The 14336-nt window shown below is 39.0% G+C and overlaps 1 protein-coding gene across 2 annotated transcripts in view; it reads right to left on the minus strand.

Moving 5' to 3' along the window:
- Positions 1-14336, minus strand: part of FMN2 (formin 2) — a 358907-nt gene that overhangs the window by 68887 nt on the left and 275684 nt on the right. For both annotated transcript variants that reach the window (XM_032862943.1, XM_032862944.1), the window contains one exon: positions 8815-8866. In XM_032862943.1, coding sequence (XP_032718834.1) covers positions 8815-8866 — 52 coding nt within the window. The remainder of the gene's footprint in view (positions 1-8814; positions 8867-14336) is intronic.

Below are 14336 nucleotides of genomic sequence, written 5' to 3' on the forward strand. Positions count from 1 at the left end.
GAGGGAGAGAATCCTCAAGCTGACTTCCCGCTGAGCATGAAGCCCAACCTTGGGTTCAATCCCATGACCCATGAGATCATGACCTGAACTGAACAAAAGAGCTTAATGGACTGAGGCACCCGGGCACCCCTTTATTTTTATTTTTGAATTTCGGGACTGTTTAATTCTAAAAGATGGCTCTTTCACTAACAGATTAATCCTGAGGCAGTTTCTGTTTCATGGAACAAACTGAAATTTCTGTTTGTCATCATTTAAGGACTTGACGTTCTTTGTTTTATCCCACTATAGCTGACGTACAATGTGTTAGTTTCAGGCATACAATACAGGGATTCAGCAATTCCACACTCAGGGCTCACTGTGGTAAGTGCACCATTAATCCCTTCACCGATTTCACCCATCCACTGATGCGCCTCCCTCTGGAAACCAACCGTTTGTTTTCTATAGTTAAGAGTCTGTTTTTTGGTTGGTCTCTCATTTTTGTTTTGTTTCCTAAGTCTACCGATGAGTAAAATTATACAGCGTTTGTCTTTGACGGATATATTTCACAACGCGTTATACTCTCTAGATATATCCATGTTGCAAATGGCAAGATTTCATTCTCTCTTACGGCTGAGTCACCGTCCATTGTCTATGTACCACATCTTTTTGCCTATTCCTCTAACGATGGACATGTGGGCTAGTTCCCTAGTGCCTGTTGTAAATACTGCTGCAATCAACACAGGGGTGCATGTATCTTTTCAAATTAGTATTTTCATATTCTTTGGGTAATTACCCACAAGTGGAATTATTGGATCATATGGTAATTACATTTTTATTTTTTGGATGAATTTCCATAGTAGTTGCTCCAGCATTCCCATCAACGGGGCAGGAGGGTTCCTTTTCTCTCAGTATCCTTACCAACACTTGTTTGTTGTCTTTTTGATTGAGGCCACTGTGATCACTGTAAAGTGACATCTCACTGTAGTTTGAGTTTTGAGTTTTTTCACTCATCATCTCCTTGATGATGAGTGATGTTGAGCGTCTTTCCACACGTCTGTAGGCCATCTGGATGTCTTCTTGGGAGAAATGTATGTTGAGGTCTTCTGCTCATTTTTAACTGGATTATTTTACATGTGTGTATGTGTGTGTGTGTGTGTTGAAGTATATGAGTTCTTTGCTTTTTTAAAAGATTTTATATATTTACTTGAGAGAGGCCATGAGGGGAGGGATAGAAAGAGAGGGAGAAGCAGACCCCCTGCTGAGCAGGGAGCCAGATGTGGGATTCAATTCCAGAACACTGAGGTCATGACCTGAATGGAAGGCTTAATCGACCGAGCCATTTGCAAATATTTTCTCCCATTCATTAGGTTGTCTTTTAGTTTTGTTGAATCTTTCCTTTGCTGTGCAGAAGCTTTTTATTTTGATGTAGTCTCAATAGTTTATTTTAGCTTTTGATTCTCTCACCTCAGGAGACATATCTAAAAAATGTTGCTATGGCTAATATAAAAAAAATTACTGCCTGTGCTCTCTTCTAGGATTTTTATGTTTTTAGGTCTCACATTGAGGTTCATGATCCATTTTGAGCTTATTTTTGTGTACGATGTAAGAAAGTGCTCCAGCTCCATTCTTTTCCATGTGGCCTTCCAGTTCTCCAAATACCCATTTGCTGAAGCGATTGTCTTTTTCCTGTTACATAATCTTGACTCCTTTGTCAAAGATTAAATGGCCACATGGTTATGGGTTTATTTCTGGGCTCTCTTTTCTGTTCCACTGATCTTTGTGTTTATTTTTGTGCCAGTACCATCTGTTTTGATTACTATAGCTTTGTAATATAGCTTGAATCTAGGATTGTGATACCTCCAGTTTTATTCTTTTTCAAGACTGCTTTGGCTATTCAAGGTCTTTGGGCATTCCATACAAATTTTAGGATTATACGTTCTCATTCTATGAAAAATTCTGTTGGTACTTTGATAGGCATTGCATTAAATCTGCAGATTTCTCTGGGTGGTATAGATATTTGAACAACCTTTGTTTTTCCAACCCATGAGCATGGGATATCTTTACATTTATTTTTGTTGTCTTCAATTTCTTTTAACAACGTCTCATAGTTTTCAGAGTACAGGATTTCACCTCTTTAGTTGAGTTTATTCGTAGGTATTTTATTACTTTGGGTGCGATTGTAAATGGGACTGTTTTCTTAATTTCTCTTTCTGATGCTTCGTTTAGTGTACAGAAGTGAAATGGTGGGACATCTGGGTGGTTTAGTGGCTTAAGCATCTGCTTTCCGCTCAGGTCATGATCCCAGGGTGCTGGGATCCAGTCCCGCATTGGGCTCCCTGCTCAGCAGGGAGTCTGCTTCTCCCTCTGCCATGATCCTTCTGCTTGTGCACTCTCTCTCTCTGACAAATAAATAAATAAAATCTTAAAAAAAAAAAAAAGAAAGAAAATGGATTTCTATACCTTGATTTTGTGTCCTGCAGCTTGACTGAATTCATTTATCAGTTTTAGTATTAGACCCCAGTGGTGGAGTCTTCCAGGTTTTCTACATACAGTATCACGTCACTGCAAATAGTGAAAGCTTTATTCCTTCCCTATTGATTTAGATCCCTTTTATTAATTTTCCTTGACTTATCCCTGTGGCTAGAACTTCTGGCACTATGTTGAATGAAAGTGGTAAGGGTGGACATCCTTGTCCTGTTCTTGTTCTCAGTTTTTCACCATTGAGTATGATGCTTGCTCTGGGTTTTTCATTAATGACCTTCATTATTTTGAGGTATGTTCCCTCTAAATCTACTTTGTGGAGGGATTTTTCATGATTGGACATTGTACTTTGTCAAATGTTCCTTCTGAGTCTGTTGAAAAGATCATACGCTTTTTATAACTTTCTCTCCTTGATATGGTGTAACATGTTGACTGATTTGTGAATACTGAACCACCCTTGCACCCCAGCAATAAATCCCACTTGACTGTGAATGATTTTTAAACATATTATTAGATTCCATTTCCTGAAATTTTGTTCAGAATTTTTGCATCTATGTTCATTGGAGATACTGGCCTGTAGTTCTTTTTTTCTGTAATGTCTTTATCTGATTTTGGTATCAGAGTAATGCTGGCCTCATAGAGTGAATTTGGAAGCTTTTCTTCCTCTTCCTCAATTTTTGGAATAGTTTGAGAAGAACGGGTATTAACTGTTGTTTAAATGTTCAATAGAATTTGCCTGTGAAGTCATCTGGGCCCAGACTTTTGTTTGTTGGGAGTTAATTGATTACTGATTCAATTTTGTGGCCAGTATTCAGTCTGTCCAAATTTTCTATTTCTTCCTGGTTCAGTTTTGATAGGTTATATGTGTTTCTAGGAATTTATCCCTTTCTTCTAGGTTGTCCAATTTGTTGGCATATAATTTTTCATAATATTCTCTTACAATCTTTTGTATTTCTAAGGTGACAGTTGTTCTTTCTTTCATTTCTGATTTTCTTGTTTGAATCTTCTCCCTCTCTCCTTTCTCTTTTGTTGATGAGTCTAACTAAAGGCTTATAAATTTTGTTTACCTTTTCAAAGACAGCTCCTGATTTCACTGAACTGTTCTATTGTGTTGTTTTATTTTTACTTTCTAGGTCATTTATTTCTAATCTTTATTATTTCCCTCCTTCTGCTGGTTTGGAGTTTTGTTTGTGCTTCTTTTTGTAGCTCCTTTAGGTGTAAGGTTAGGTTGTTTATTCGAGATTTCTCTTGCTTCTTGAGTTAGGCCTGTCTTGCTCTAAAGTCCCTCTTAGAAGGGCTTTTGCTACAAGCTAAAGATTTTGTATTGTTGTTTCCTTTCTGTTTTTTTTTTTTTAACATTTTATTTATTTGTCAGAGAGCGCATAAGCAGGGGGAGTGGCAGGCAGAGGAAGAAGCAGATGCCCTGCTGAGCAAAGAGCATGATGTGGGGCTCAATCCCAGAACCCTGGGATCATGACCTGAGTGGAAGGCAGACACTTAACCGAATGGAGCCACCCAGGCGTCCCTGTACTGTTGTGTTTTCACGTACTTTTTAATTTCTTCTTTTATTTCCTGGCTGATCCACTCATTGTTTAGTAGCACATTATTTAACCTCCATGTATCTGCGGTTTTTCCAGAATTTTTCTTGTGGTTGATTTCTACTTTTATAGCATTGTGGTCAAGAAATATGCATGGTATGGCTCTGATGTTCTGAATTTGTCGAGACTTGTTTTGTGGCCTAATATGTGATCTATTCTGGAGAATGTTCCATGGGCACTTGAAAAGAATATGTATTCTGCTGTTTTAGGATGTCCCTGGACACAGCTCTTCATTCCAGAGACTTGGAAGTAATAGAATCTTTCTTTTTCTAAATTGTATTTATCAATAAAGCCTTTGGAAACTGGAAAAAAAAATATATCCGAATATATCTGTTAGACCCTTATGGTCCATTGTGTCATTCAAAGCTATTACTGTCTCCTCATTGATTTTCTGCTTGAATGAACTGTCCATGTGGGTGTACAGTCCCCTACTACTATTGTATTATATCAATTACTTCCTTTATGCTTGCTATTGGCTGCTTTCCTTATTTGGGTGCTCCCATGGTGGGTGCATACTTACAACTGTTATATTTTCTTGTTGGGTTTTCCCTTTATTATTACATTGTGTCCTTTCCTTCTTTCCTGTTAACAGTCTTTGTTTTAAAGCTTATTTTGTCCGGTAGAAGTATTGCTACCCTGGCCTTCTTTTCACTTCCATTTTCATGATAAATGCTTTTCTACCCCTTCACTTTCAACCTGCATGTGTCTTTAGGTCTGAAGTCGGGTCTCTTGTAGTCAGCACAGAGACGGGTCCTGCTGTGTTATCCATTCTGTCACCCTATGTCTTTTGACTAGAGCATTTACATTCGTTCATTCACTAGGCCATTTACATTCAGAGTAATTATTGATAGATAAGTACTTATTGTCCTTTTATCACTTGTTTAATGGTTTTGTAGTTCTTCTCTGCTCTTTTCTTCTCTTAATTTCTTCTCTCATGATTTGCTGGATTTCTTTAGTGATATACTTGGATTCCTCTCTACTTATTTTTTGCACATCTATTACTGGTTTTTCATTTGTGGTTACCATTAGGTTAGTATATAACATCTTCTGTGTTTAGCAATCTATATTAACTTGTTGGTGCCTTAAGTTTGAGTCCATTCTTTACTATTCTCCCCCTCACATTTTAGGTATATGGTGTCATACTTTACATCCTCTTATTTTGTTAATACCTTGATCGACTTTTACAGATATACTTATTTTAACTGCTTTTGTCTTTTCTACATTTCTTACTCCTTTCTATGGTCTTTCCTTTCCACTCAACATTTCCTATAGGGCTGGTTTAGTGGTATGAATTACTTTAACTTTTTTTATTTTGGGGAGGGTCTCGGAAGCTCTTTATCTTTCTTTCTATTCTGAATAATAGCCTTGCTGGTTAGAGTATTCTTGGCTGAACAATTTTTTCTTTGAATATATCATGCCACTCCTTTCTGGTCTGCAAAGTTTCTGCCCAAAACCAAAAAACCCTGAATGCCTTATTGGGTTTCCGTTGTATGCAACAGTTTTCTTTTTATTTGCTGCTTTAAAAATTCTCTTCACTACTTTTTTGCCACTTTATTTACTGTTTCTTTGTCTGGACCTCCTTGGGCTGACTTTGTGGCGGGGGGGGATGGAATCTCTCTGCATCCTGGATCTGGATTTCTGTTTCCTTTCCCAGATTCAGGAAGTTTTCAGCTATTATTTCATCCAGTAGATTTTCTGCCCCTTTTTCTCTCTCTTCTCCTTCTGGGATCCCTATAATGAGAATGCTATCATACTTGGTGTTGCTAAGGTCCCTTAGTCAATTTTCATTTTTTATTATTTCTTTTCTCTCTCTTCTTCAGCTTGTTTTCCATTACTGATTTTCCATACTGATTTGTTCTGCTTCCTCTAACCTATTCTTTATTCCTTCTAGTGTCTTTTTTATTTCATTCACTGAGTTCTTCATCTCTGATTTGTTCTGTTTTTATGTTTCCCATCTCTTTGCTAAGAGACTCACTGAGGTCCTCCACTCTTTTTCCAAGTCCAGTGACTATCTTTATGATCATTACTTTAAATTTTCTATCAGGTGTATCACTTGTCTCTGTTTTATATAGCTCTTTTGCTGTGATTTTGTCCTGGTCTATCATTTGGGACTTATTCCTCTGTCTCCTCATTCTGTCTAACTCTATGCCTGTTTCTATGCACTAGAAATGTCAGCTACATCTTCTGCTCTTGACAGTAGAGGCCTTATGAAGAAGAGGTCTTGCAGTGTCCCGCAGTACAATATCTTCTGCTCACGAGAACCTGATGCTTCAGGGGCATCTCCTATGTGTGTTGTATGCATCGTTCTGTTGTGGCTGAGCCGCTTTTGTTTTCAGTCCAGTTGTCTGTGAAGGTTTTCTTTGCTTGTTGTGGGCAGGGTTTGGTCCCTGTGGTGTTAGTGGGTCAGGCTAGGGCCATGTTGTGCTTAAGTTCAGTCTCACCAAGTGTCTGTCAGATTTGCAGTAGCACTGAACTTCAGGACACAGTGAAGGTGGGGAGCATGGTGTTAACAAGGCCCACCTACACGGGAGGGGACCTGCAGCTCCTGGGGACTGAAGCAGGGAGGGTCGGAGGGGTGTATCCACAGAAGCATGCATGGGCAGGATGCAAGGTTTGCTTGGGTCTACTATGGAAGAGGACCTGGAGCTGAGGCCCGTCTGGAGGGAGCGCGTCCACAGAATGCATGGGCTGGGCACGTTCTTTTCAGGTTAGGTAGTGAGCGTTGTGGACTGCTGGCTCCCAGAGGTACCATGTTTCTAGGCTGTGGGGTGGGGGAACAAAATGGTGCTCACCAGTTCCTTTGTTCCTGAAGAAATCTCCCACATGTGCTCCTTCCAGCACATGCTCTGATATTAGTAAACAAATCTCTCTCCCATATATCACAGGTGTTTTTCAAACTGCTGTTTCTATGCTATATCTCAAGACAGGGCTATTTGTTTTGCTGTCTCCTTAAGGGTGGGGACTCAGTCTCTCAGTTTGCCCTACTGGACCAGGTCTTTCAGGACCCTGCTGACTTTAAACGTTCCAGGTTTTAAGCCCGGCTGATTTTAAGACTTCTTGAAATTTGGCCCCTCTGGTTTTCAAAGCCAAATCTTATGGGGATTCATCATTCCCATGTAGGATCTTTGGTGTGAGAGTCTGTTTCTCTACCCTTTCCATGTCCCTGCCAGTGGGGTCCCTCCTTCCTGTGGATGGTCCCATGGGTCCCTTTAGCTTCCAACTGTGCTTCCACACTTCCTACTCTCTTCAGTGTGGCCTCTCCTCTACATTTAGCTCTAGAGAGTCTGTCCTGTCAGTCTTTGCATCAATTTCTGCGTTTTTTATGCGTTTTTTACACGTTTTTGACACCACGATGCGGCTGTCACCTAGTTGTTTCCGTGGGACCAGATGGGCTTAGGGTACTTCTACTCTGCCACCACCTTCCCCAGACAGCTGTTGGTCTTTACCCATTTTTGCTTTTCATTGAAACTGAACAATTCTCTTTACCAATTTATCTAGCACAATATGCCATATTAGATAAACAGCAACTAAAAACATGATACCTATTCACAGAATATATAGGACCTCGCCTAATTAAGTAATGGTAAAGAACTTCCTTAATCAGAATTCTCCTTCAAGAGTAATCAGATTTCTCTGATTTAACAGTGATGGTTAATTCTCCTTCAAGACTAATCAGATTTCTCTGATTTAACCAGTGATGGTTAATTCGATGTGTCAGCTTGGCTAGGTACGGTAACTAGTTTTGGGTCAAACATCAATCTAGATGTTGTGAAAATATTTTTGAGATGTGAGTTGCATTTAAATAAGTAGACTCTGAGGAAAGCACATTACCCTCCATAATGTGGATGAGCCTCATCCAATCAGTTGAGGGTCTTAAGAGAAAAAAAGACTGCGGCTACCCTAGCAGGATGGAATTCTGGAATTCTGTCTTCAGAATGCTCTTGAACTCAAGATTTTAACATCAACTCCTTTCAGGACTTTCCAGCCTGCTATTGGCCAATTCCCTAATCTCACTCAGTCTCTCTGTGCGCGCGCGCGCACACACACGTACATCCTATCGGTTCTGTTTTCTGGAGAACACTGACCACTACAGAGAGAAAGAAGAAAAGGAGAAAACTGAGGCAGAGAAACCAAGAGATTTGTGAGATAATTCTCTATGTTCACTCATTCATGATTGCAAATCTCCATTCTGAAAGTACAAGTTAACGCAAGGGAAGTTACTTAAACTCAATAGTTCCTAGAACCAAACTCTTCCCCCTTCTTTCTTGAAAGAGGTTCCTGCGATACTCCCTTCTCTGGTATTTCCACAGTCCGAAATGTCATCCAAAAGAGAAGGTACTAAAGTATTCACAATAATTTGGTACTTAACAGATTGATAATCATCCAGAGTCATTAAAATAAAATTCAGAAATTCAATATAATATTAAACTATTATTTTCTTTTTCTTTTATGCTTGAAAATAAAAACTGAGGGGCGCCTGGGTGGCTCAGTGGTTAAAGCCTCTGCCTTCGGCTCAGGTCATGATCTAAGGGTCCTGGGATCGAGTCCCGCATCGGGCTCTCTGCTCGGCGGGGAGCCTGCCTCCTCCTCTCTCTCTGCCTGCCTCTCTGCCTACTTGTGATCTCTGTCTGTCAAATAAATTAAAAAAAAAAAAAAAAACTGAGCTAATAATTGTTTCCTTGAGATAAAATGTACTAAGTAATTTATAAACTTATCTGAGAATACATTTTTGTATTAAAGGAAAGCAACTTCTCACCATTTATGAGTCTCTGTCAGTGAGTTTTCTTCTGCCTCTTGATCAATTTTAGCTGAAAAATGCAAGAAAAAAAAAGAAATGAGATATATGATAGTTATTCTATCTTAAGTAAAATATGATCCAAATAATATGAAGTATATTTTTATTCATAATTAATTCTAATGCATTCCAGAAAGAGTTTATTTTAAATCTATAAGCAAATATGATTAAATAGATATTTAATTTTCATTAAGTTAATAATAGGTACCAACACACATAAGATATAAATAAGCACAAATTTAAAATTCGAATACCTTTTTTCTAAGTAATGTCTCTAAGTCAGTTACATTAACCTGAGAAAATAGTAGTTCATTTCATATTCACAGTAAATGTGTTTGTCAAGGACTTAAATGCTAATAATTAGTTAAAAATAATTCTCTCAAGCAAAAGTACAGAAACTAAATCAAGAAACTCAATAGAAATGGTATGTAACCTTAACCAGTGCTCTCTGCACCAGACCACAAATGAACAGATCCAAAGGTTATTTCTACAGAGGTAAAAGAAACTAACATTTTCTACTTATTAAAAGCAGGGAGGCAACAGTACACTCATTTATTTGCTATCACCTTTGTTTCAAAATAAATGGTACCCTGACATAAACTCAAAGACCAAATTTGAGAAAGCCATCAACCACATCACTATTTGAAATTATTTAAAATAACATAGGACTCCAGTACATGAAATAGGTGTGGCAGTGAATTCTACCTTTTTTGACCAGCAAGCATGCTAGGAATTTATGGATTACTACACACACACACACACACACATACACACACACACAACTGCCACAAAAGTTTCAAAAATACTCTCACTTCATGCAATGCTCTCACATTTTTAGTCCATTCTATTAGATTTCAAAGTGTATTTGTGACCCACTAAATTGATTTCATGCTGCACTAATGGTTTGTCACAAACACTTTTGAAAATCACTGAGTGACAGGACAAAAAGTTAAAAAAAAAAAACAATAAAGAAAACCTAGAACTCTGTCAAATAAATAAATAAAATCTTTAAAAAAAAAAAAAAAGAGACACCTGGGTGGCTCAGTGGGTTAAGTCTCTGCTTTCGGCTCAGGTCATGATCTCAGGGTCCTGAGATCGAGTCCCGCATCGGGCTCTCTGCTCGGCAGGGAGCCTGCTTCCCCTTCTCTCTCTCTGCCTGCCTCTCTGCCTACTTGTGATTTCTGTCAAATAAATAAATAATATCTTTAATAAAAAAAGAAAGAAAACCTAGAACTAGTGAAAGAAGACACTGCCCTTTTACAATCACTCCCTTGTAGGTCACCCTTGTGACTGTCTGGAGAAAGGAGGAGACAAAGTGGAGTGGGCGAGTTGATTTTAAGGTTGGAACGGGGCATGAAAGCTAACCGACGGCCATCTGAGAATTGTAGAAGTGTCTCTCTCACTACTGAACGCACAATTGTCCAGCTTGGGCTGGTTAATGTTCTACAACCTCAGGACTGTTTGTTCCAAGGTCTGTACAGTATCTGCAAAGCCACATGGAGGGTCATGCTGCCACTCCTGGCCAGGACTGGGGAACTCGGCAGGCAACGTTTGAGCCGGGAGCAGAAAGTGTTGTCGTCCCCTTTCCTTTTTTGTACATTAGATTGTTCACAAGAACTTCCGGGTCAGTTGTTAGCCGTATTGAAAACCAGAATAAATGTTCCATGATTTTGCTTCGAAAAGGCTCCAGCGTGAACACACTGTCTTATTAAATCTGCTCTGGGCTGCCTGGCTTGATAATGGTTGGCTTTAAGCAGCAAGTCTAGAGCCATACAAAGTGTGTTTAAGGCAAAACAACAAAGCACCGCAATACATGCCACTTCCAGGAAGGACAGTCTTCCAACTGCCCTCACGTGTATATTCTCTGCTTTTTGAAAATACAGAGATTGGGGCACCTGGGTGGCTCAGTTGGTTAAGCGTCTGCCTTCAGTTCAGGTCATGATCCCAGGGTTCTGGGATCGAGACCCACATCGGGCTCCCTGCTTGGAAGGTAGCCTGCTTTCCCTCTCCCACTCCCCCTGCTCATCGTGTTCCTGCTCTCTCTGTCAAATAAACAAAATCTTCAAAAGAACTAAAAAATTAAAAAAATAAAATACAGAGATGAAGACTGAGATTGGAAGAAAATTTCTGGAGTATGTTAGAAGAATCAAGTAAACGATTTACGAAATTTAAAATGCGCCAGAATGAGATGCTAGAGATCTGTGTTCTATTCCTGATTCTGCCACTAAGATTAGCTATGTAACCTTAGGAAAATAATCTGTTAACATACATAAAAGACTTAGCATAGTGCCGCCAATAATTAGCAGAGGCTAAATAAATGTTCTTCAAAAATGTTGGACTCAATGCTCTTGAAATTTGTAACGTGACGTAATACATAATTATCTTTAATTGAATACATCAAGTGCTATTTCATTAGTTTCAACTTCTATGCAGATCCAGAAAGCACATACAGCTTTTCAAAAGTGTAAGCCTCTAAATTGTGGTTAATGGAATGAAGGGAGTTTCATATGTTCATGATGATTCCTTTTGATGTGTCCTAAAGCAGCTCTTGCTTCCCTGCGTGAGCAAGTTTGGCTGAAAAAAACATTCTAATCCAATGTGGCAAACGACTGGGTCTTACCAAGGAAACTAAACATAAAAACAGACCCTCTTCCCCAACCTAATGGCTACATTACAATCGTAAAACCAAATTGGAATAGCAGAGAATACTTAAAAATGCTCTATTATCCATTATTTTCACATTATTTTGAAGCTAAGAGGATTTGTGTTTTCAGAGTGTAATCAGCTTTGATAAACAGTCAAATGAGAGATCAAAGCAAGTGCACTAGAGTACACACACATTTCAACTCTTGATGGAGAGTCAACAATTCAAGGAACTAGACAGATTCTCCTTTGTATGGCAATCTTAGAAACAAAAACTTTCTGAAAAGTCGGGGTGCAATTCTGTTTCCTGGGAACACCGAGATACCATTTTCCAACACGCTGCTTGTATAAACACTCCATCAACATTTTGCTGTCATGATTCCTTTAAACACACTTATGTTAAGTCAGTGACAAATGCAAAATTTGGTTTCTTTAGTTAAGGAGGATGAAATCCACCAAAGGAAAAGAAAATGTAATTAAGTTAGTGAAAAGTAAGATACCTTTTAGAAACAAAATAACACTGCCGTTTGTTTGGGAAGTACTCAAGCTAGTCACATGGGGGACAAAAATCTTAGACGGTTTTTTAGTTCGAGTAAAAGCTTCTGACAGGCTGTGACCATCTGTGTTATACACACAGCTTTTCTAGTAAAAGTTGAAGGTGACATAGCAATAAGATTATTTTATATAAACTATGTCAACATCTTACTGCTAATTCTTTTATTCCCTGACCTACTTTTTCAAAAACATAAATACTGTTTTTCAGGTCATTTTTAATGGCACAGAGGACCTTGTGACTAGTTCTGAATGTCGGTGCTACTTTTAGCAGTGGTTTCCTATATATCTACAACCTATTGTCTATAAACTTTGATAAAAAAGTATGCAAAATTTGCTAGGTAAGGGATATAAAAGGGTCCACTTTTCTTTTCTTTTTTTTTTTTTTTTTTAGATTTTATTTATTTCTTTGACAGAGATCACAAGTAGGCAGAGAGCCAGGGAGAGAGAGACAGGGAAGCAGGCTCCCCCCTGAGCAGAGAGCCTGATGTGGGGCTCGATCCCAGGACCCTGGGATCATGACCTGAGCCAAAGGCAGAGGCTTTAACCCACTGAGCCACCCAGGCGCCCCAAGGTTCCACTTTTCTATTTAAAGTAAGATCCATATTCCCATTCTTTATAGTACATAGCTCATCTCTTTTTTGACCTATCAAACAAGGATGGGAGACTTCTAGTCGTTCATGATAATCTTAACTACAGAAAAGTTTTAAAAAGCATTTAAAATAGGGGCACCTGGGTGGCTCAGCTGGTTAAGCGTCTGCCTCCCGCTCAGGTCATGATCCTGGATCCCTACATCGGGCTCCCTGCTCAGTGGGGAGTCTGCTTTTCCCTCTGCCCCTCAACCTACTCATGCTCGCGCGCTCTCTCTCTCTCTCTCTCAAATAAATAAATAAATAATAAAATCTTTAAAAAAAAGAAAAAGCATTTAAAATAGATATCAGGTTCAAGGTTTGGTTTGGAGTGATCTTCATGCTGTCTTCTGATCATCCGAGGCTCCCTGCCCCCAGCCGCCCAGGAAGCCTCGACCACCCCAGAGGAATTGCTGTGACTCCTAAGGGACACCACTGTCCTAGGGCGTCCCTGGCCTCAGATCTCTGGGAACTGTTTCTCCCATGTCACGTATGAAAAAGCTACGCTTCCTTGGCAAGGGTCCTACCACTCAAGCTCTTGTTTTCAGATCCCATCAGGGTCAGTGTTTGGGATTAGAACACGAAATTCAGCTGGGCAGACCTACATATGAATTCTAGATCAGCCACTAAACTGTGTTAGATTTTAATAACCTTATGAATCACGTTGATTTAATAACTTCTCTTTACCATTAAAACAGGGTAATCATTTCTTTTCATTGAGTTTCCTAATTAAATAAAATGTAAACCACCTGCAGCACAGGTAATAATGGTTCTTTTTTTTTTTTTTTCCTCTCCACATTACCATGACTATAAAAAGGGACCAGGATGTTACTTTCAAAAATGCAAAAATTTCTCCATCGTAGGCTCATCAAATATCCTCTTCTTAATGCTTCTACAGATAGAACCCAGATTCAGGATGAGCCTTCTACAATGTTAAAATAAGAGGACTTCCTTATAACAATATAAAGAAGTTATGGGCCAAGAAATATCATAGGAGACTCAAAAACTTTCACAAAAATCAAAGAATAACTCTGTATTGAATGTCTTTTGTTTTTTATTTCTACTTCATCTGTGTGTGTGTGTGTTGTGGTTTTCATAGGCCTATAATGGAGAACTTCCAATGCTTATGGTACAAGAGGAAGCTGACAGCCTTTCAGTCCCGGCAGTCCTTTCTTTGGAGGAACAGCAGTAAATGAAATTGCTACAGGAAATAAGACAACACCTTTTGTAAATTTCAGGAAACAGAGCAAAATACAAAAGATAAGATGACATTTTGAAAGGCTGCAATATTCGTCTCAAGCACACATTTTTTACTCGACATGTACGATGGGTAACCATTCCTATCTCGATATCTGAGTTCCACTGCCAAGAAAATGTTTTGAGAGTGGATATACTGAAAACAGAGTTCTAAGTGCGGAGAAGAGAATCGAAATGGTGAAACAAAGCAACCAATCTGGTACTGATATCAGAGGAGAGAGAAGAAGAGGGCAGTGCAGTGAAAATAACAAGTGCTTTGTACTGACACTCTCCAGAGAATCTGAGAATTCAACAGTAACAGACCTAAAATCTAAAAGTGTGGAAATAAATGGACCTTACAGAACCAACCTCTGCACTTCAGGGGCAAACTGGGTCTGAGACAGTAATCAAAATACTGCAATT

This window comes from Lontra canadensis, unplaced genomic scaffold (assembly GCF_010015895.1).
Source record: "Lontra canadensis isolate GAN:19392208 unplaced genomic scaffold, GSC_riverotter_1.0 scaffold24, whole genome shotgun sequence".
Taxonomy (NCBI): Eukaryota; Metazoa; Chordata; class Mammalia; order Carnivora; family Mustelidae; genus Lontra; species Lontra canadensis.